The 23,646-nt window shown below is 41.5% G+C and overlaps 2 protein-coding genes across 2 annotated transcripts; both read left to right on the plus strand.

Annotated features, from left to right (window-relative positions):
* The first annotated feature begins 1,580 nt into the window (after nt 1-1,580).
* On the plus strand, nt 1,581-9,276 carry LOC310848693 (fatty acid-binding protein, adipocyte-like). Its single transcript, XM_083748131.1, has 4 exons — nt 1,581-2,167; nt 4,396-4,568; nt 5,158-5,259; nt 9,024-9,276. The coding sequence occupies exons 1-4, from the start codon at nt 2,095-2,097 to the stop codon at nt 9,072-9,074; spliced, it is 399 nt and encodes a 132-aa protein (XP_083604257.1). The 5' UTR covers nt 1,581-2,094; the 3' UTR covers nt 9,075-9,276.
* Nucleotides 9,277-15,164: 5,888 nt separating this feature from the next.
* LOC310849440 (myelin P2 protein-like) lies at nt 15,165-20,524 on the plus strand. The gene is made up of 4 exons (XM_083749625.1): nt 15,165-15,329; nt 16,733-16,905; nt 18,340-18,441; nt 20,267-20,524. The coding sequence occupies exons 1-4, from the start codon at nt 15,257-15,259 to the stop codon at nt 20,315-20,317; spliced, it is 399 nt and encodes a 132-aa protein (XP_083605751.1). The 5' UTR covers nt 15,165-15,256; the 3' UTR covers nt 20,318-20,524.
* The last annotated feature ends 3,122 nt before the right edge of the window (nt 20,525-23,646 follow it).

The following is a 23,646-nucleotide window of genomic DNA, read 5'->3' on the forward strand; positions in this document are numbered from 1 at the left end:
TTTCCCCAGTCACTCTGGGCGGCTCCCAACAGAATAATAATAATAATAATAATAATAATAATAATAATAATAAAGCGATAAAACATCAAACATTTAAAACTTCCCTAAACAGGGCTGCCTTCAGATGTCTTCTAAAAGTCAGATAGTTGCTTATTTCCTTGACATCTGATGGGAGGGCGTTCCACAGGGCAGACATCACTACTGAGAAGGCCCTCTGCCTGGTTACCTGTAGCATCACTTCTTGCAGTAAGGGAACCACCAGAAGGCCCTAGGAGCTGAACCTCAATGTCCGGGCTGAATAATGAAGGTGGAGACACGCCTTCAGGTATACTGGGCTGAGGCCGTTTAGGCCTTTAAAAGTCAGCACTAACACTTTGAATTGTGAACCTCAGGGTTCCTTCCAACTCTATGATTCTATGATCTGCTTACATGGAGGAGCTGTATGTGCAACCCTTATCACATAAAGAAAATGTGCAACTCCTGACCTCATGTGTGAAGTGTTTATTTGACCCCCCTGACTGTGCTTTCTGGGAACTGCAGTTTGTTTACCCTCCCAGAGCTACACTTCCCAGCACTCTTAACAAACTACAGTTCCCAGGATTCTTTGGGTTTTTTGGGTGCTTTAAAATGTGTAGTGTCTACACAGCCTTCGTGATGAGAAAAGCTTTCTTCCCGTCATGAAGCTGATAAATTCACTGGAGTCCTGCCAAGAAAAAAGAAAAATCAGAACCCTACTCCTGTAAGGCTCTCCCAAGGGCCACGTAAACAAGAGCTGCTTCTCACAAAGAATAATAGAATAATTTCCCTCTATAAAACCCCAGCTGTATAACTGAAAACTCATTTCCCCTCTTAAATGGGTAAAGAAGCAAGAGTCAAAGCTAGGAGCCAGCAAGAGGGAGGAAATGAAGGAACAAAGTTAAAAAAAAAAAGACTGATTCCTTTCAAAAATGAGTGAAAGGTTGATTAATATTGTTAGGCGGACTCAAAGTTCTCTCACCATCTAGCTTAAAGCAACATCAGTGCTATACACTGAAAGCACTGTGAAGCTATTTCAACAAGCATGGATTTCCCTAAAGAATCCAAGGCACTGTACTTCGTTAAGGGTACCGCTAAGACAAAAGCAAGGACTGCTTCATTCAGCACATCGTCAAACTCTGGAACTGGCTTCTCCAAGATTCTGTTCACATATAAAGGAGAAGCTACCTAACTTGCATGATCCAAAACAATGTGCAAACCAAAACACAGACATCCTTTGAAATTTACAGATTTTGCAGTGCAGTTCTTCAGCCCAGTATTGTGTACCAAAAAAAATCATATACTATAAAAATGCATTTATTAGGGGAAATAACACAAAAATCTATATTAGGGGAAATTGCATGCCAAAGCATGCATATTTGGCAAAATCATATAGGTTTGGAAAAATGAGAAACTGGGAGAAACCAAATTACAGTTTTACATGATATTGTAATAAGAATCTTTTGATTATCCAAGCTGCCACATCTGAGCAGCTTTGAAGATCACAGTCTTTGATCCACCTACCCGAGAGCAACTAAAGCAGCTCTTCTACCACCATGCATTTAAAGTTTTGGCACGCACCATTTAAGACAACTCAAGTATTTCTATGCTGCTGAGTCATGGAAGAAGATAGCACTGTGGGCCTCACTATCTTCTGAATGAACCATGCACAGGATTCCTCTGTTAGTAATTGTGAGTGTGCAATCATGGGGTGGAGAGGAGTCATTACTAAATCAATGCAGAATAAAGGTTACAAGATTTCCTCCCCAACCAGGAAAATTAATTAGGATGCAACAGCAGAAATTGCCACAGACACTCAAGCACAATAATTAAGTGCTGACAATACAGTGATTTATATTGCAGTGACTAATAGTACTATGACCCACTGAGAAAGGAAGAAACTCTGGTAATTGGAGTCCTTGAGAGTCTCTGTTACCATTGGCTAATCTTTTGAGGGTCACATGCTCAGGGTTTCTTTTTAAAGTCATCATCTGGCTGTATTGTGGAGGTGCTGTGCTCTTTGTGGTGCTTAGTTAAACTTGTAAGAAGTTCCTCAGGAGACTCAGTTAATCCTACACCATGTGTGAACAATTTTTGGGAACTTGGAAGCTTGTTTCTTCTGAAAAATTTGATGACTATATGAAAGAACTTGGTAAGTAGGAAGCAATATTTTTGTGGGTTTCATTATGATGTTGAGTTTTTTGCTTTAGTTTTCTTATGTGTGAAAATACTTTTTTCCCACCCACATTCATAACTTAAAAACTATCAGCTGCTGTTCTGCAAGTAGTTTTCTATAGTTCTGAATTTAACATTAAGTTGCTTTGTTTACTGGATTTAGACTTCTTTAATAAAGTGAGAGTCAGGATGGAATGCTGTAACTCGAATCAAGTTGTTGTTGCATAATCCTATGCATGCTTATTAAGCAGGTGCCACATTGTTATTTTGAATGATTTCCAAGTAAATTGCATGGTAATCCTAAAGAAGCTTATTAAGTAGTAAAACCTATTGTAAGCTCAGCCCATTTTCCACACAAAGGCTACAAGGGTACCATTTTTATCTGTTAATTTTTCTGTTTTTTTAACTAGTACTAGAAAAAAGTCTGTAACACGGGACTATTCAAAAAAATCTACTTAAAGTGTTTAGAGTGCTAGGCCATTGAAATCCTTTTTACTCATTACCATTTAATCATGTTGCTGAACTGATAGCTACCTGAATAGTGTTGCCACTCTTTTAGCAGCGGGACAGGTAGAAAGAAAAGCCATAAGTGCCTCTTGCCAACAAAATATTTCAGTGTGGAGTGCTTCTCTTCATGAACCAGCTAATCTGTGGTGTTTCCCCTCCTTTCCACTTGCTTTTAAACAGTGCCCGTTGGACATGCTCAGCCCCCAATGATCTGGGGGGTTGTTCTTCATGGGTAGGGGGATATTGAAGTACTGGTAGCCAGTTTAGCTACATCACTCTTTGATGTCTTTGTCCATTTGGGGGTTCATTTGAAAGTAACTTCTCAGAAATGATATATCCATCCAATGAGGTGGTTTTCCTCTATCCTATGTACCCAGATGTGATTTTCATCCTGTTCTCCGTCAGTTCTATTCTCCCCCGCCCCTGTTCAGTCTTCAAACCCCCCCCCCCCCCATTTCTGAGCTCAACTGGTATTTTATGAGCAGTAAACACATTCAGTCCTCACTGAGCTGGGTTTTTATGGGGGTGGACCCCCTAAGTTTCCCCCCCTAAGAATACTTTGTGTTTCTGCAACCATTGGGAAGGTTACCATGAGTTTGCTGATACTCTCCTCTTATTCATGGCCGGTGTGGTTTTGACAACAGAAAGGCCAGCATACTGGAAATGGATAAATGGATAGTGGCAAGCACCGTAAAGCAGGGAGCATGGTTTATGTAGTACATAAATGAAACTCTGGAATTGGCTACCATCTTTTTGTTTTTTATTGCATTTATATCTCCAAGTAACTCAAAAGTGGTAAACAAGTTTTCCCCTGAGATGTGTCAATGGCCACCAGTACAGGACTTACCCACACTTGCCTTTCCTCTGCTCTTTCTAGAAGCGGTCACACTTTAAAGCTTCATGTCCAGACACTCTTTTTTTGCTCTGGAGCTTTCTCCGTGAAGACCCACTCTCTAAAGCTGAATTGGAGCAAACTGCATTCCACGGAAAACCTGAATTGTCATTTGTTGCCCTTCAGCTTTAAAGAGAGGGTTTTTGCGGGGAAAGCTCTGTAAGCAAAAGAAAAGAAGAGTGCTCGGACACTGAGCTTTAAAGCGCAGGATAAAAGGGGATTAGACACGTTCATGGAGAAGGTTATCAATTGCTACAAGTCATTATGGCAATATGCTACCATTTCAGAAGGTCACAATGGTCATCTGAATATGTCACTGGGAAACACAAGCAGGAAATTGCTATTGTGCACACATACAGCTTGGGACTCTTGGAGGCACATGACTACTGTAGAAAATGGCGTCCTGGTCTGGATAGATGTTTGTCCTGCACTATCTCAATACCACAGCATGGGAATGCATAACACTTCATTCTCCATTTTGCCACCAATGCTCTTCTCCTGAAATAGTTTTTCTCTAGCTGTTTCTTCTGGCTACACTCTGCCCAGAGGTAGACCCCGGTGTGTGTGTGTGTGTGTGTGTGTGTGTGTGTGTGTGTGAATAGTTGCAGAGAAGGGAAGCTTGAGCAGGACAAATGTTTGGTTGCCCATGTTGTGTCTTTAAATCTTCCCCACTCTTTCCTTAAAGTTATCCTGCAGGACCTAGCTTGGGATGTCTCACTGCCCTGACTAGTTACCGTAACTGCCTTGATCTTCAGACCCCCAGCAGCTTACGCTGAGAGCTTAACAGTGTTTCATTTGTCTTCTAGGTGTGGGCTTTCCCACCAGGAAGGTGGCTGGTATTGCCAAGCCCAATGTGATCATCAGTTGCAATGGAGATGTTATAACCATCAAAACAGAGAGCAGTTTAAAGAACACCGAGATTTCCTTCAAACTGGGGGAACCATTTGATGAGACCACAGCAGATGACAGGAAAGTAAAGGTATGTCCTGCTGTTTTCTTAATTTATTTGATCCGAGTCTTGGTGGTGCAGGATGGATATCACTTGAAGTGTGGTGTGGGAGGTGGAGTGGATCTGAAAGTTCAGATTTGGATGGACTGATTTTTCCATCTGAATGTGGAGGAAGAGTTTGCCCAAGGTATCAAGCAGTAGTTATTGGTCATGGGAACCTTTGGTATGCACTTCCAAGGCCATGGATGGGGAACATTTCTTATGTTGAGGGCCACATTCTCTTGTCAACAACTGTTTGGGGGCCATGTTCTAGGGGTTGGCAAGGTCCAATGGAAGAGTGGGCAGAGGTGGTGCTGAATTTTGTCTAGTGGGCTACATTCCAACCACATACTCTCTCCCCTTATTTACATATCTCTACTTTCTATCCAGCCAAGCAAAAAGCTTTATCTGGAGGGTACCACCTTGGCTACCACTGGTTTAGCTTCTGGAGATGTGTGCTTTGGCAGTCACTCCATGATTTGCCAGTTCATGCATTGGGCGAAACCACAAATAAGCTTCTTAACCACAGTTTAACATGATTTAGGATCCACTAACCAGATGGTCACTCTTTTCTTGGCAGAGTATTGTAACATTAGACAATGGGACGCTCAATCAGTTGCAGAAATGGGATGGCAAAGAGACCACAATAAAAAGAAAAATAGCAGATGGAAAGCTGGTTGTGGTGAGTTCATTTTTCCCCTTGTATCTATATTGCAATGTGAAAGTAGAAATGGCAAAATTATCCACTACTGCTAATGAAAGGGAGAGATAAAAATGGAAGCAACGATGCAATCTATACTACGTGCCGTGCATGGTGACAGAAGAGCTTAATAGGTACAGAAACTACTTTTTAAGGCGGCATGGAATGCAATTGCTCAAACAATTTTTTACATCAAAACAGCACACTTTGATGGCTGCTCCTTGCAGTCACTTGTATTTGGACAATATATCTGTAAACATGGTGTTTCTCATTTTATGAGAGCCATGGTACATAATCTAATCCAGCATTTCCTTGCATTTGAACCTAAGGAAACAGGAACGGGAAACAGCTAAAATTCACTCGGGACAAACTTTAAATTGAACAATATGCTGCTATGGTTTAAGGCAGCTGCAAATGTTTGGATTGCAACTCACATCAGCCCCAGTCATCATGGCCGTGATAACTGGGGCTGATGGGAACAGTAGTCCAAAACATCTGGAAGATATCAGGTGGGGGAAGGCTGGTTCAAGGGCATCACTCAATCCCATTTTTAAGTGCCACTGACTCAGTGATATTGTTAAGAATACATGTTAATTGGAATCAGTGGCCTTAAATGGGCTTTGTTGATGAAGGTAATGTTTTGAATACCATTTTTGCAAGTGTATAGACACAGGGTCAGATGGAAAAAGTAGGTTGTTGGAAGGCACTGGAAATTATGAGGGAGTCCCTGTTGGCAGCTACAGCGTAACTTCCAGATTGGATTACTGCAATGTGCTCTAGGTGGGGCTGCCCTTGAAGGCAACACAGAAATTTCAAATGGTCCGAATTTCAGATTACTGGCTGGGGTCCACTTGGAATTTGCAAAAAACAAACAAACCTGTTTTGAAACAGTTTCATTAGTTGCCAGTTGTATTCTGGGCCCAATCCAAGGCACTCACAATAGTGTTTAAATCCCTCAACTACTTATTCTCAAAATATCTGAGAGACTGCATCCTTCCCTACACACCATCTTGGATATTAAGATAAGCAGAGGGGGCCCTCTTGGTAGTTCCACCCCCTTCATAAGCCTGGGATATGTGGGAGGCCCTGAGTTGTGAAATTCCCACCTCGGAGAGGTACACCTGGCACCTTCACTACGCAGCTTTCGGCAGATGCTGATGATGCACCTATTTAGCCTGGCTTTAGAAATGTGAGATGTGTGCTTTCAGGACCCACCCTATTCCAATGACTGTAATTAGTTTTAATTGTTTTTAATACTGAATTTTATAGTGCTGTAACCTGCCTTGGGACCTACTGGAGAAGGGCAGGCAATAAATTTGGCACTAATTAATGGGCTTATAAAATCCACCCTGTTGAGTAAAGGGACATATTCCGTGGCCAGTACCTACAGGGTTTCAAACCATCTCTGCGATTGCCAGAACACAGGTTTTATAAACAAACTGATGACAGTTTTTAATACTGGGGTTTAATTGTTGTAACCTGCCCTGGGACCTTAGGGTGAAAGGTGTGTTGTTCTTCCTAATAATGGTTTACAATGAGTAGACAAATAGCTCCCTGCTTGCCACCCCAATGTGTAGGATCTCAGGGGTGGGGGACATCAAGTATTAATGGCAGCTACTTCAAAGATGCTACAAGGGTGCTGTCTAAGACTTTCTGCAAGAGGAATCCCACAGACACATAAGCGGGTTGACCAGCTTGCAGGCGTGAACTTACCTCCAAGTTTCTTTGGCTGTTGTGCCAGTTGTCAGAGCTATCCAAACTTACTGAACTCTGCACATGTCCATGCATGTAGACTACCAGCCGTAGGCATAGTTGACAGATTAAGGGAGACGCCAGGTAATTGGATGAAACAGTGGTTGATACTGCCAGTCAGCATTAAGGTACAGGGAAATCTGGGCACCTCTCTGCCTAGCTTCTCTTCTGTCAGGGTGTATCTCTTTTTTGCACTGAAAAAGAATCCAAATTATCTTCCAGGAAACATGCTCTTCTTACCTCCAAATCTCTATCAGAGGTTGAAAACCTGTGGGTCCTCCAGATGTTGTTTGACTACAGTTCCCACAATCTCACACTGTTGCTGACATCAGAAGGGCCACAACACTGTTCTCTATATTTTGCCTTACATTAGGAACATACTCAAAAGCACTAGTGGTAACATACATAGAATACCAGAACCCAGACCGCCAAAGCTTTACAGCTCTAAAACTGTGCTTTGAATTGAGCCCCAAAATAAGTTGGGAGAGGTGTGTTGTCGATAATCTACATTGGGCAACAAATTAGTGGCTGCACTTTTGAAGCTGCTAGAATTTTCTAGACTGCATTTTGGGAAGTCTGACAGAGAGTATATTTAACTAGTGCAGCTTAGAAGTCATTGTGGCATAAAAACAACTTACTGTGGCTTATTCTGTCTCCATGACAATCAGTTATACATCATTCTTCTTCAGGGTTTGAGGTTATTGGGGGATGGAGAATCTAATTTTGGGGGCCCATGGAAATCTGTTGGTGAGAAGCAAGCTACTGGGGCTCAGGAAAAGCTTTGGATTTTCTGGGGTTCTGGCCTGACCCCATGCTTAAGGTTTAGAACCAGCACTTTAAATCCAGAACTATCTCTTAGTGAGTACTGACTTCCCACCTGCATTTGGAATGTTAAGTTGGTTTCCCACAAAATCACTTGTTGTGTTCAGCATTTGACATTCACCAGAACAAGGCTCCCTTTATATGTGGGGGCATGGAAGCTGCTGCCATGTATACAAATATGTGCACAGCTGTAAGATGCTTGTGAATGATGTAACAGTGGTCACCAGTGAGGTTGCCAGTTGGTGGTGTGAAAGATCATGTGATTTGGGCCAGGCCCATTTTGCTGTGTCATTTTGTCAACAACTCTGACTTGTGACATGCAGAAGCATCTCTCGTACTACTGTGGCTGCATCTGAATGGGGGCTTGTTCTCTAGTAATCTAGTTGTGGTCCTCCTGCATTTACAAACACCATAAGGGATGTGAACAGGAGATGCTCCATACTCTGATAACCCCCAGATTAGACCATTGCAAGCTGATTTATGTGGGACTCCCCTTAAAAGCTGTAAGTGTTGCAGAACTTGCAGTGAAGCATCTGTAGTGGTTGCCTATTTTCCTCCAAATCTACTTTAAGATGTTTGTGTCAGTGTTTAAAGCCCTAAAACATTGGCCTCAAATGTCTGAAAGAGCAGCAACAGCCTAGAGATTAAAATAAGCAGAGAAGGCCCTCCCGGAGTTTTTGCAACTCGCAAAGGTTTAGGGGGTGACAAGCTGTGAGAGAGTCCTCTTGGCAATGGCCCTCAAAATGTGGAACTCCCTCACCACAGAGGTGCATTTGGGCACAATCTTTTAACAACAAATGTTGGTTGCCAAAGATGAACCTCTTTACCTGTGCCATTAAGAACTGAGTTTGGTATTCTACCTGTAATGTGTGTTATGGATTATGATTTTAAGGTTATGGGTTTGGGTTTTTTTACTGTGGTTTTTTTTTTATGCTGACACTTGTCCTGGGATCTTTTGGTGAAGGGCAAGTAATAAAACAATTAATAATACTTCTGTCTTAGCTAAAGTCAGACTGCTTACTCAACTGTTGGCATTCTTGTAAATCTTGAAACTTTTCACTTCAACAAATACTTATTTGAACAATTGAACACTTGAGCAACTTGTTTGAAGTTGCTTGTATGAAATGAATGGATTCTGTGATGTACTGATTCTCCTGTCTTTTACCTCCTAGGAGTGTGAAATGAACAACGTTGTCTGCACCAGAGTGTATGAGAAAGCATGAAGATAGACTCCTTCCCCTGTGTGGTTAGTGGGACACAGAAGCAGAAGAGTTAGCTGGTTCGGGATGCAGAGCCCCACAAGGCAGTTGCTTTCTCCAAAGAACTGATATGTTATTGATAGAACCGTTCCAAAGAACCTGTATACCGTATTCAACCTAAAAGTATGGTGACTATTCAATAAAGTGCTTAATGAAAAAGAAACAATGTTGCTGTTTCCTTGTGGTCAGATTCTGTATGGAAGCCGAATAAGGAATATGTCCAAAGTGAGATTTCAGAATTCTTTCTGTGGGATCTGCCAAGCTTCACTAATCCCCTCTTAAAATAGTAGCAAAAACCTGGCATCTAGAAAAGCCATTTTTGCTCTATAGCAGAAGGTCCTGACCTTCCTTGGTGTGGGAGCTGCATGGATACTCAGCCAGCTGTCATAGGAAATCAGAACATTGGTCTATCTAGCTGGGTATCGTCTATACCAGGGTTTCCTAAACTTGTGTCTCCAGCTGTTTTTGGACTACAACTCCCATCATCCCTAGCTAGCAGGACCAGTGGTCAGGGATGATGGAAATTGTAGTCCAAAAACAGCTGGAGACCCAAGTTTGGGAAACCCTGATCTATACTGAGTGGCAGTGCCTCTGCAGGGTTTCAGGCAGGATTCTGTCCCAGCCCTACTGCGATATGCCAAGGATTGAATTCAGGACCATCTGCATACAAAGCAGATCTTCAGCCACTGAGCTTCACTCCTCTGATGGACATTTGGCAGCAGTGTGCATGGGCAATATATACTTCATGCACAAACATGCAGGCATCTCTCACACACTCTTCTTGGCACAGTAAGGAATCTTACCAAGTCATCCAGCACTGGGTTGGGGAGGAAATGTTGCAATTGACTCCATTTTGTTTGCTTTTCCCAATGCCATTCATGCATGGAACTTATCCGTCGCATCCGCACTACATTGTCTTCATCAAAATGTTCTCCCACACATTTAATCTGAGAAGCTCATCTAGAAGGGTGGGGCTTTAGCTCAGGGGCTGAGCAGACACTGAGGAGTTGCAGGGCTGATCCCTGGCATCTCCCCAGTTAAAAGGATGTTTGGGATGGATGAGAAGGACTTGTGCCCGAAAGCTGATGTGACTCAGAATATGCAACTGGCTTCAAGGGTTCAGTAGTCTGACATGAGCCAGACTCATGTGTAGACAGGCAGAAGAAGCACAGTTTGCTTAACTCTCAAAGATGATGGTTCAAGCAACCCAGATGAAGAATTAGGCGTGAAGGCTGGATTTAGTGCCATATCATATCAGATACACAATTGCTCCCCAAACATTAGGCAGTGAAGTCATCTACTCCGTGCATGAAGCTGAAGTCCTGTGCCTGCTTACCTGGAAGTAAGTCCTGTGGAATTCAATGAGGTTTACTTTTAAGAAGACACAGCATTGGATTGTGCTGTTAAGGAATCTTTAGTGGATTGGAGGATCAGTTTAGTCTGCCCAGTCAGTTATTATTAGAGCTTTTTCCCACTAAAGGAAGACTTCAGATTGGATGGTAGATAGTTGCACAAGGTTGTAATCCACCCTGGCTGCATTTTTCATGGCAGAACTTACACAGAAGCAGACCTACTTCTCATTTATTGGTTCCTCTGCAGTAGGAAACACTGTTCCTAAATTTCAGTGACTTACCATTTACAAAAACAAAAAGTACCTGCGGCAAAACGCATCCCAAGAAAACCAACTGAATCTTACAAATGAGCTGGTTTTGTGGGGAGGTTTTGTGGGTATGGTACTTCACACAAAGTTCACATACTGAGTAAAAAGATGTTCTATGCAATTAAGACACCCCCCATTTATTTATTTAATCCGTTACTAACATTTATTACAAAAAAAACCATACACACACATAAATATGTATATATGAAAAAAATAACATGAGTTTACATTTTCCTATCTTTAAACCAAAGCCAATAATGCATATAGTCTACAGACTGTACCCACCTTTCCTTTTCCAACTGGCTCATTTATTATAATTTTCATTTTTGACAACTTCCAAAGGCTCCATACTTTCTTTTTAAAGAATGTATGGGTTTCCTTATCTGAAAATACTTAAACCTTTGAGGAACAAAAGGTAACAGTCTCTCTCTTAGTTACCTTTTGTTTCTCATTATTAACATGCAAAAAGTCTTGCAGAGTTTAGAAACCTTACATTTCCCATTCTCTCATATCTCCCAGGATCTCATTTCGTCTTTATTTGATTCTTATATTACATGACGCACAAGGAGAGAATTCTGGGGAAGCTTTATCTTTAGGTCTTAGCCATACATTACAAAATGATTGTGGCACATGGATTTTGTATTTCTTATTGTGTTTATAGCCCACTGTCAGCTTCGCCCTTGAGCCAGTGCCACCAACTGGACTCATACACTTCAACCCCGACTGGGCTAGGCGAGCTGGGGTAGCACTTCCAGAGACCTTCTTCAGCAGGAACAGGTCTAAGTGCTGTGGACTCACAACTCAGAGCTGTGAGCACCGAACTCACTTCCAGAAGACAGTCGTGCACAGCAGAGTATAGCAGAGCATAAAGCACTCGGACGACAGTGCTGAAGAATATCTTCTTTTATTTACTACAGCTACTGTACTATACAAACTATATACAAATGGAGACGCTGGACTGCACTGAGTGTTACAGCTGCTTTCTGCAGCAACATTATCTACACAGAGATAACACTCAGTCTCCCCCTTTGAAGTGAGTCTGGAGCGGAATAAGTAGCAAGCACAATCCGCCCCCTCCTCTCTGGAGAATCAGCAGATTTTTGCAATGGGAGGGGTGAAATCTCCTCACCCACCTTTTCCTCCAAGGAGGTCAGTGTGCCATACATGCTTCTCCCCCTCCTGAATCCCCACAACAACCCTGTGAGGTAAATTAGGCTGAGAGGCAGTGACTGACTCAAGGGCACGCAATGAGCTTCATGGCCATGTGAGGATTTGAACGCTGGTCTTGGATAATTGATTCCCTTCCCTGCACTACCCCGAATTAAATTGTTCAACCTCAGATATGAATTAATATTTTCAGATTGTTCAATTTTATCAGATTTCATCTACCCCATGCCATTTTTCAAGAAAGAGAAGCAGATAAGGCCCTTTTCCTGACACATTACATGTGATTTATTCTGGAACAATTTAGCAAGCTGAGGCACCTTGAATTCAGTTTGGGGCAGAAAAACACCCCCTAAAACTATCTGTGTTGGTTTCTTAGCTTCCATTTTAAAACCAAGTGAAGCAGATTAAAGTGTTCTTCTCCTGATGCTTTCGTTTGGGACATTCTCATGTCTCAAGATACATTGGACGTCAGCTTAGGGTCAAAATCTGCCCCATAAAACTTTCTGTGTCTTGCTTTTAGTATTCCTGAATGATGGTGAGCCAGAGATGCAACCAACTTTTCACATGCAAGTAGCAAGACCATGTCTATCAGCATATTTCGAAAGATTTGCCCTGCTGAATCATCACTTGACCTACATGTGAGGTCAAGAGGCTCCAGATTATCTTGACAGGCTTATTGCTTTCATAAACTCAGGCTATGTGATAATAATAATCTGCTTGTCCTTTCCCCTACATTACTCATCGCAACAGATGACTCTATGGTGCACCAGATCTTGCTTTCATTTGAGTTCTGCTACTTATGCTCTACAAAGAAATTCCATGAAGTTTTGCCTGTTTGTCACTCTTTTTCTGAAGCTATCACTCTGCACCACAAGAACAATAGTTGAAAATCAAGTAACTTGGGATCACAATGAGGCTGTAGACTCTTTCCTTACTATTCAACAACCATTCCTTTCACCTTTGTACTCAGGAATATTCTCCACACCTTGATTGTCTTTGTGATTCAATACAAAGATTATTGGAGCTGCTTGAAACAAAGGTGTTCACCTACACTGCAGTTTTTGTGGGGCAGTCACCCTGGCAGCTCCTGTCATGGCTAAGTGTGGGTGCAAAACTATAAAGACCAAGAGATATGTATGGATGAAAACTTGGCCACAACTTTATTGACTGACAGACATGGGTGGGGATGACATTGGGTTAGGATCTGTAGGCTAAAGGACTTCCAACCTGATGTGCTGCCATCATAGCATATGCCTGTCAGGGCATCCACTGGTCATTAATTGGCATCCGTGACCCAGCATGGCAGATAACTATGCAACTCGGACCACCGGTATCTTGAGATAGCTACTGGACAGCCTGACCCACCCAAACTAGGGGCAGGGGCTGTTCAGCTTTCATGACCCCATCAGTGCCCCCCTTTAAACTTCTTCCCTTCCCAGTGGAGATGAGATGCCTAACAGTTGCTACCCACTGACTGAAAGGTGAAAACCCCTGAACCTAATACCAGGTGTGGTTGGGAGTAAAATGCCTTTCTGACCCTGTTAACCAGTAGCTACTGCACTCCTCAGAGTCTCTAAACTAGGAATGGAAGGGCTAGGAAAAGTTTCCCCTCTTTCACTTAAGGAGGAAGGAGGTTGGGCAAGATGGCAACCTGTGTTTTAAAAATAGGTACTACCCTGCACTGAGATTTCACAGGTCTACACTGAGATCTCACACGAAAATTGCCCTTCTTCCTCAGCCATGGTGGCTGCTACCTCACTCCACAAATTGGCTACCACCATCAACAGACTCACCGGGCTGTGAGTTCCACACTCTTTCTGGATTATCTGATCAAAGCTCCTGGTTTTCAGTAGCACCTATATTTGATGACATCCTGCCCTGCTTCTCTACCTTAAAATTTTCTTCTTCCATCACATCCTGTATCTCCTGGTATCTCTATCTAGATGCTTCTAGGGCAGGTGTAGGGAACTACAATTCCCATCACCCCTGGCCACTGGCCATGTTTGCTGGGGATGGTGGATGTTGTCATTCAGCAACATCTGGAGGGCCAAAGGTTCCCTACACCTGCTCTACAGGTGGGAATCCACCCTCACATTGTTAGTAAAGAATCACATACGTGAATGAAACAACAACAATAATAATGGCTATGAAAAAAAAGTTAATTTACTATCCTTTTTCAAACTCCTCTCCATTTTTGATACTTGTGAACAGAAGTATCTTAAGAGAATAGCATTCCTAGTCTCCTACCACGTGTGTGTGTGTGTGTGTGTGTGTGTGTGTGTGTGTAATTGTATGGAGAAATATAGTTGGGTGTTAACAATAAGTGCACTGATGACACCTTGCTCTAAATCTCACCCAACACCTTGATGCTAAACAACATCAGGAACAAGATGGAACTATCAGACCCCATAGCATATTTTCCAGGGGGCTGATAGACATTGTCATTCCCTGCAATGCTACTCTCTGATCAGGTATCAAGCAAGTAAGAATAGAACCACTGAAGAACTGTGCCCCCAATTCCCATCTCAATGAGATGGTCCAGGATGATACCAGGTTAATGAAAGATCAATAGGGTCACTCACACATCCTTTATTGCTTGATAAAGGTCATCCAACAGGGTGAACAAGGCTGAGTCAGTCTCCAAGGCAGGTTGGAACTCAACAGTAATAGGTGCAATCAGCATCCTCCAAGTCCTGTTACAGTTGTACTACTATTACCCTTCCAATCACCTTGCTCAAAAAGGGAGTGTTAGCATGTGGATGTGAGTTGTCTAAAACCATGTCGTTTGAAATTACTGCCTCCTCAAGAATAGTAGGCCCGACTCCCCTGTGTAAAGAACATTTCATATTCCCAATTATTTCTTGTGGCCAGCACAAAACTCTCTACATCTTGAACAAAAGGCCTCTGCTCTGCTCTTGAAAACACGCAAACTGCTAGTCATACCCATAACACCCTCCTGAAAACCAAATATTGTTCTCTACAGTGGCTTTGTGCCGGATCTTCCTTCCAGCATAATAACAGCAAGATCACGTTCTAGTCCTAACTATTCTGCTTTATGACAATAGTGGAGGAGTTGGTGGCAGGCGCAATGTTGCTAGTCTTGGGACCAGCATGAATTGCTTGGAACAAAATGCCCATTGTTTGGCCTCTGACGTTGTCACTTTGCATTGGGTGGCCCTGAACGCTACACATCCTGGGACTCTCTTAAAAAGATGCCATTGAGATGCGTGTGGCTCACACAATCCTTCTGCCTCCTACTGCGAACTGTTCCTGTCACTTCCATTCTCCTGAGGAAACACTGTCTAGCAAGCCCTGCATAATGTGCAACAAATTTGTGGGAAGCTGGAAACTTGTCTCTAGTGAAAACTTTGATGACTACATGAAAGAACTGGGTGAGATTTGATTTGGATATTGGTATACTGCTGCCATCGCTGTACATTTCAGTGATGTCTTCTTTTGGTACTTATTGCTTTTCACTCAGATCATTAAACTTTTTTCTTAACCATCTTGAAAAGGAAGCTGAACAAGAGAAATTATTCATTTCATCTGTCTTACTAACCATGCTCAGATTCTGTCCTTTCCTTTCATTGTCATCTTGCATATTGTGAAATTGCATCTGTTAGTAATGGCCTGGTGTTTTTCAGAGCCCAGTTTTGTATCATGAGTTATGTTTTCCTTCCGCAGAAATATTGGGTATCATATAGTGTCCCATATTCTTTTAAGGTATGTTTCTTTTAATTACAGAAGGGAAAGATATTCTGTTTAGTTTGCATTCAAAGGTGAACCTGCCTAATTTGCAATTTCCGAAACAATACGAAAACAAAAACACAGCTATCCTTCAGAATTCACATTTATCTGAATTTTGTAATGCAAGTACCTAGCCATGTTCTGCATACAAAGATGTGTATACTTGGTCAATGTGTCCATAAACATATTAGTGAAAAAAGCACACAAAATGCATCATTTGCAAAAATGTGTATAGCAGGCATAATTGTGTATAAAGAGAGAATTGCCCTAAAATGCTGCTATAGTTTCAAGAATGCTGACTGGATATGTTGTAGGATCAGTACATTTGTTAGGCAGTATACATTTCATACACAACAAATATTTCATTTCTTAAAATTTTTTAGGGGAGATTTTTAGGGAATATGTATGTATTCATCAAGAAATGCCTGCAGCACTAACAGTGAAATCTTAAACACATCTACTTAGAAGTTAAACGAGTTCAGTAAGACTTATCCCCTGGCAAGTGAATGCAATATTACAGCATTAAGGGATAATTTGTATCTGTGAATGAACTATTACAGACTCCCCAAAAAGCACTACACAGAGATCACTTGATATCACCTCAAATGCATTATTTATCAATGGAGCTAGTCTACATATGCAGATGTGAGTCTTCAGATACTGAGTACTCAAAAGAGAAACCAAGTATTGTATATTCATGTCTGAATTGCTTCTGTATGTAGGGGATATGTGATATAAGGCAGTTTTGTCTTCACTGGTCTTCTATTCAATCCAGTATTGCATTTTGTGTCATATTGACTTTTGCATTTAAACACACCAGATGTTCCCCTTTGTCTTTAAGATAATTTGCTAATCCCTAATAATCTTCCCTAATGGTTTGGGGAGAAGATGGGCAATCAATAATTGTAGCACTCTCCACTAATACTGTAATTCTCTCCAGCTGACATTCCTTTTTTCACTTATAGTTTTCAGATGTATTTTTGAGGTCGGGGAATGTGTAATATATGCAATGCCCAATGGGGTATAATGTTCTTTATCTGGTTTGTAGGGGTGGGGTTGGCCACCAGAAAACTTGGCAGCTTGGCCAAACCCAAAGTCATCATCAGCATGAAGGGTGATGAAGTAACAATCAGAACTGAAAGCACCTTCAAAAATACACAGATCACTTTCAAGCTGGGGCAAGAATTTCAAGAAACCACTGCAGATGACAGGAAAACAAAGGTGAGAGATAGCTTCCCCCTCAACTTTCTTCCTTTTAGCAGCACTGTAAGGTCTTCAGTTCAGTTTTGACAGAAACCAAGGTAACTTGATATGTGGGATACAGATAGCACAGGACTTGTTAACATTACACTTGTTCCAAGTCTTCAAGGGTTGAGAAGTTCCTTCCAGGAGAACAGCACTTACCCAGGTTTCCTTCTCTGTCAGATATCACTGGAGGCTTCTTTTTTTCCTAATATGTCCTGCCAACTTACATATATACAGGTCAAGCACCAGTGAAGAAACACAAATACTCCAACAGACAACCAGATATTGCAGGAGACAGCCAGCACCCCAAAACACTGTAGGCTTACAAAGTCCAACACTCAGTTCTCTCAGAGTAAACTCAGCTTGACATTTCTTCGTTCTAGAACACATTTTTAAAATAAAAATAGTTGTCATCCTCATCATAGATCAAAGTCAGTTATGTTCATTTGTTTTAGTGCATCGACTCTAACTTGATTACTAACATTTAAATAGGAATTCAGTGCACTCATTGTAGTGGGGGTGTATGGGGTGCTAGGAGACAGGTAGTATCTCTAGTGGGAGGGACACGTTATTCTCCTTTTGAGGTAGTTTGTCCACCTTTGATCCCCACCTTGCACTCAGCTTTCACCTGTAGCTCCTAGAAGCTGTTACTATGAGACAGCAGCCACACCCCAGGAAATGGCTTTGACTGGCCAAGGCCAATGGGTCTCAAATCCTCAGTGAGTTAGGGACTTTCCCTTGTATGTGAAGACAGGCTCAGGCAGATGGAGCGGATGAAACAAATAGCGGATCCAATGGTCAAGATGACAGTTTCTATACGTGCTATAGATAGAAATGATGAGGACCTCTGTACACACTGCCCAGGCTTGCATCCCAAGGAAGTCACTTTGATGCTGCTAATGCAGTGATCTGACTTCACTCCCAGAGACGGACTCCGTTGTCTCTCGAGACAACAAGTGACACCAGGTGAGCTGTGCACCCACTCAATCTGCTCTTGAGGTACTAACTGTTGATCAGCAACTTTTTTCCTTTCTTCTTCTTTATGTTGAAAGTGGACTTGGACCAGACAGTCCTTCAAATCGGAGATGCCTTCAACCTCCCCCTGTTCCTGTCCTGGCTCCAACTATGTAACTTATCCTTCAGCTTTGCTGAAGCTAAACAGTTGCTCGGTCAGAGATCACCAGGAGCCTCATTTACAAAAAGGATATAATAAAACAACAACAACTACTACTACTATGATGATTATTAGAAAGAAATACAAGTGCTCTTGAGATATAATCATATGCTACTTGAATAACAAGGATGTATATGACTGCCCCCCCGTAAATGGCATTCCAACTTTGACTTGATATTTGCAGAAAAAAATAAACAAAGTAGTCACATTTTAATTTTTTCCCTTTGTTTCTCCAGACTGTTGTAACCTTAGAAAAAGGTGCATTGGTTCAAATGCAGAAGTGGAATGGCAAAGAATCAACAATAAGGAGGAAACTAGTTGATGGGAAAATGGTGGTGGTAAGTTACTGTTTTAAATTACATAATATGGGACCCATTCTAGGCAGTTTTCAATCACATTGATTTCAGTGAGAAATCTATAACCATGTTATTAGGTTTCTCATTGTAATAGTGGGATTTGAAGGATTGTGCCCAACATTTTTGAAGGGCATTTTTGCCAGTTTTGAATGTTAAGCCTCCAATCACTCTTATAATTTCTAGAAAGGGCAGACTTCAAGGGCCTGTTTAAAATAGATTACACAGTTTAAAATAGATTACACCTCATGAAGATGTTTTACCGTTGGTATATAACACCTGCAAAATTAGCAAAAATATATAAAACTTGCAATAAATGCTGGAAATGCAGGGAAAAAGAGGGATCCTTCTTCCACATGTGGTGGGACTGCAGAAAGGTCAAAGGCTTTTGGGAAAGTGTATATAATGAAATGAAAAGTATATTAAGATATAACTTTGGGAAAAAGCCGGAGGCTTTTCTGTTAGGCCTAGCAGGAAGTGATATAAAGAACAATGACAGTAAATTCTTTCAATATGCAACAACGGCCGCAAGGGTCCTATTGGCTCAAAATTGGAAACAACAGAACATACCGACGCTTGAGGAATGGAGAGCAAAACTACTAGAATACGCGGAGATGGACAGATTGACGGGGAAAATTAGATATTTAAAAGACCAGAGGTTCATTGAGGACTGGGGGAAATTTGTGGAATATCTGGAAAATATAAGTGAAGGTCAGATAACGCTAGTTGGGTTTAAAAAAGCTCTGTGAAAAGGTTGGAATATTGTCTAAAGAGAAAAAGAAGGAAAGAGAAAATAATGTCAATATAAGCTAGGATTTGTGTGAATTTGTTAAATTAGGGTATGGATGATTTCAGGGGAAGCTGAAGGAAGTCTTATAGAAAAAAATCTGTGACAACAAGGTGTAAACTGTTTTATTTTCTTGTTTGTTATGATTTAAAAAACAATAAAAATTATGCGAGGAAAAAAAAATAATAAAATAGATTACACAGTTTAAAAACTACTTTGTAGCTAAGGGGAAAGTACACTTTCTAATTCGATTTAGCAATGGTTCAAGAATGGCTGGATTTCATCTTGCTTTTCTCCACTTGTATGCCCAGTTTAATGCAGATGCCAACCTTGATGAAGGTTAGGGGTTTCAAGGTTGTGCATGTGGCTTTGGCTTAAACATAATCAGGTTTAATGTTTTCAAGTAGCTGCCACCACATACCCACCTGCCAGTGCTCAGGGATCAGGAGCCAAGCAAGGAACCAAATTGTTCCCCACCTGCCACACACATTATGGATTAAAAGTATTTCATGACTGCATGTAATGTATTTACAACAGCATTTTTTAAATGACTGCATGCAAGGCTGGGGTGTGTGTTTCGATTTGAGGTGTGTGCAAGCCCCACAAGTGACTGCTAGGGATGAAAGGTTGGTACAAAGCCAATTGTGGGATAGAGAAGTATGCACAAGCAAAAACTGGATACTAGCCACACCACATAGTGCAAGTTATAATTAGTCAAGATGTTTTGATAGCGTTAAAATAAAGATGCATTTCCCAGGTGGACTGTGTTCCTTCCCATGTGTAATTATCTTCAAGCGTTGGTTGATAGTGTAATGCAAGGGTGGGGAACTTGTGGCCCTCCAGATGTTGCTGAACTCCAACTCCCATGTTCCCTGGCCATTGAGCATGCTTGCTGGGGCTGATGGGAGTTGTAGTTCAGCAATATCTAGAAGGCCACAGGTTCTCCGCTCCTGATGTAATGTCGTTTCACTAGGCTTTACATAAGCGTAACCCACATGTCCTATGTTATTTTTGATTTTTCAGGAATGCACCATGAAAGGTGTCACCTGCACAAGAGTCTATGAGAAGATGTGAGGAATCTCCAAGCACCTACTCAACTGAATCTACTTTGTCTGATCCACATTATTTCTGTGAGGAAGCGGGGGAGCTAAACATCATGCCCTTTCCCCCCCTCAATTTATTTTATTATAGAGCAACTAAGCTGTAAACATAGATTTAGAAACGGCTGTGTAAGCAAATGTGGAAGTATTTGCGATTCAATAAATGCTTACCGCTATCCGACCCGTGAATGTATTCTTTTAGGGCATAGAATGTGCTAGACAGAAGTGAGTCTCTCTGTGTGAAAAGAAATCAATTATCTTAGGCCAGAGGGCAGATGAATGAAAGAAAATCACATACATAGGGTGAATTCTGGAGAAAAAAACACCTGGCCAATAAATGAAAGCTTATTCAGTTACTCAGGCTGCAACTGGGGCTACAAAATAAATTGTAGAATACAGATGGCTTCTAGAACTATTTTTTCACCTGCATCCAGGAATGTCCCTTCATTCTGTTAAATGCCAGGCACATTAATTTAAGCATACCTGAACTGCATAACATCTTATTTAATTTTAAAAAATCCTTCCAGTAGCACCTTAGAGACCATTTAAGTTTGTTATTGGTATGAGCTTTCGTGTGCATGCACACTTCTTCAGATACATGCACACGAAAGCTCATACCAATAACAAACTTAGTTGGTCTCTAAGGTGCTACCGGAAGGATTTTTAAAATTTTGTTTTGACTATGGCAGACCAACACAGCTATCTACCTGTAACTAAGACTATGTTATTTAATGAAAACGTAGTTTGCTTTGTTACTTTGCCACCGACTTTTAATCAATAAATGAAGGCAGCACATCACAGTGCAGAGAAAAACACTGACAATGTCCTCAAGAGAGCCAGCACCAAACATTGTACCAACTGCCAGAGCAATTCCCATTCTCCTCAGAATCTGACCATCCCTGCTATGACACCTCCATGGACTCATGACACACAAAACATATGTCTTGAAGAATCTTGAGTTACAGAATGTCATTAAAACCGGTGGATTGTGCCAAAGTATTAACAGAAAAGATGGGTTTTGAGGAGGGATTGGAAGTAAGTAAGAGAAGTGGTATCATATGGGTGTTCTGGGAGTTAGTACCAATAGGGCAGCTGGGGAGAAAGGACAGAGTCTTTTGAGGCAGCTTGTTTGAAAAAAATTTACTTATTATAAAGTGTCATATCCAAAGGTGTTGCTCAGCTGATGCAAAGTCTTCTGTTAGTGGAAAGGGAAAGGAAGCAATTACTTGCAAATTCCTCCCTGTACCCCCGTGTCCACTAAATCTGTTCCAGGGAAATGGGGGACCCTCCTGACGAGATGCAGTGGAGCTTGGTAGGATCACTGGAAAGGGCCCACCTCACTGTTCCACTGACAAAAAGACTTAACATCAGCTGCGAGCCAGTGTGGTGTAGTGGTTAAGAGCAGTGGACTCGTAATCTGGGGAACTGGGTTTGCGTCTCCACTCCTCCACATGCAGCTTCTGGGTGACCCAGGGCTAGTCACACTTCTCTGAAGTCTCTCAGCCCCACTCACCTCACAGAGTGTTTGTTGTGGGGGAGGAAGGGAAAGGAGAATGTAAGCCGCTTTGAGACTCCTTAGGGTAGTGATAAAGCGGGATATCAAATCCAAACTCTTCTTCTTGAGTGATGCCATTTGATACAACCCAGCTTTTGTTGTTTCTCTGTGAAATATACAAAAACGCATATGTTGAAGATTTAAGGTTCAAAGATAAAGCCACTATTTAAAACAGAGGCAACAGAATAGCCATTTAAAATCAAACTCAGCCAAGTTCTTGAAACCTTTGCCCAAGTTCTTCAAAAGCCTTCAGGTATGAACACATTTTAATGTCCTAGTGAAAAAAGAGTACAAGGGAGTCTGTTGGACTTCTCAAGCCAGCAAACTCCACAAGGTGGTACCACACCTGTTCAACCATCCTTTTTTTAATTGCAAGGTTCCGAACTATTTAAAACTGTGTTTTAAATTATTATAGCCTGCCCTGGGACCTTAGGGTGGAGGGTGGTTAATTAAAATGATGACTGATGATGATGACTGGTGGTAGTAGCCCTGGTTCATAGTTCTAATGCCAGCAAACGAGAACTACCAGTGTAAGTAGGCCACAGTTGCCGATTTGAGGAGGCAGAGATAGGAAACAGGAAGAGGGGATGCAGGGCCCAGGTAGCCAGGACTCAAAAAGCAACAACCAGAACTGCTGTAGGTTGAGTTGTTCTGTCTAGTGTTTGCAGCTGAGAAAACAATACATAGCCAAATGACAACTCCAGCAGAGACACATCCAGGGATGGGGGAGAAATTCAATTCACAGTTAAATGTGAGCCTATATGTAATTATCACTTTCCAAAACAATAAGTGAACTGAAACACTGGCATCCTTTGAAATCTGCACTTCTTCAAAGTTTGCAATGCAGTTCTCTGGCCCACTAATGTGTACAAAAATGCATATACCAGGGCAAAGTGTGCATTAAAATAAAAATCGTGTATTTGTGAAAATAACATACAAGAACGTGTTATAGTAGGAGGGATTGCTTTGTAAAAATGTGCATATCAGGCAAAATTGCATATTTGCATAAAATGCCAATGAATTTTCGGGATTACTTCTAAAAATATCACAAACTTGATGTGGAAGGTGTGAAGATTATAAGATTGGAAAAATGAGAAACAGGATAACTGGAAATTGTCGGATTCACCATCCCTGGACACTGCAAGTAGAACTGCAAGTCTTGAAACAAATAATACAGCCCTGGCATGGGCTGAATTTTCCATAGATCCACCAAACGCACATAATCACAATATAATAATATGTGCTGCAATCATATGCACACTTTCCAGGCAGTAAACAGATATCAATTTATTAATAACAATAGCAATAATAAAGCTTTCCAGGCAGTAAACGTTAGCTACTTTATATACCACAGCTCCCTTCTAGAAATATGCTTATAGCAGAAAGAGTGTCAGTCACTTCGTTTGACAAATGGCATTTCCTAAGTGGGTGATCATTTTAAAAGTGTATTCGAATACAGCATTTAGAACTCCCTCAGAACTCACGGAAAGAATTAGGCCGTTTATCAAGAAGGAAATTCCTGCATATCTTGCTATTTCAGTGCAAAGCAGTGCATTGGGCGGCAGGTCATTGTGCTTCATATGGGAAACTAGTTGCCTGAAATTAATGATAACAGAATTTGGAGTAAAGGGCAAAACATCATTAAAAAGCAATATAGTCCCAAAGGCAAGTATGGGTGGAGCTTGTCACAAAGTAGTTCGTATCATTGTGTTACACTAGAATTCTGGATGGTACATCAGCTTCTCAAC

This window comes from Podarcis gaigeae (assembly GCF_964106915.1).
Source record: "Podarcis gaigeae genome assembly, chromosome: 7".
In the NCBI taxonomy this organism is placed as follows: domain Eukaryota; kingdom Metazoa; phylum Chordata; class Lepidosauria; order Squamata; family Lacertidae; genus Podarcis; species Podarcis gaigeae.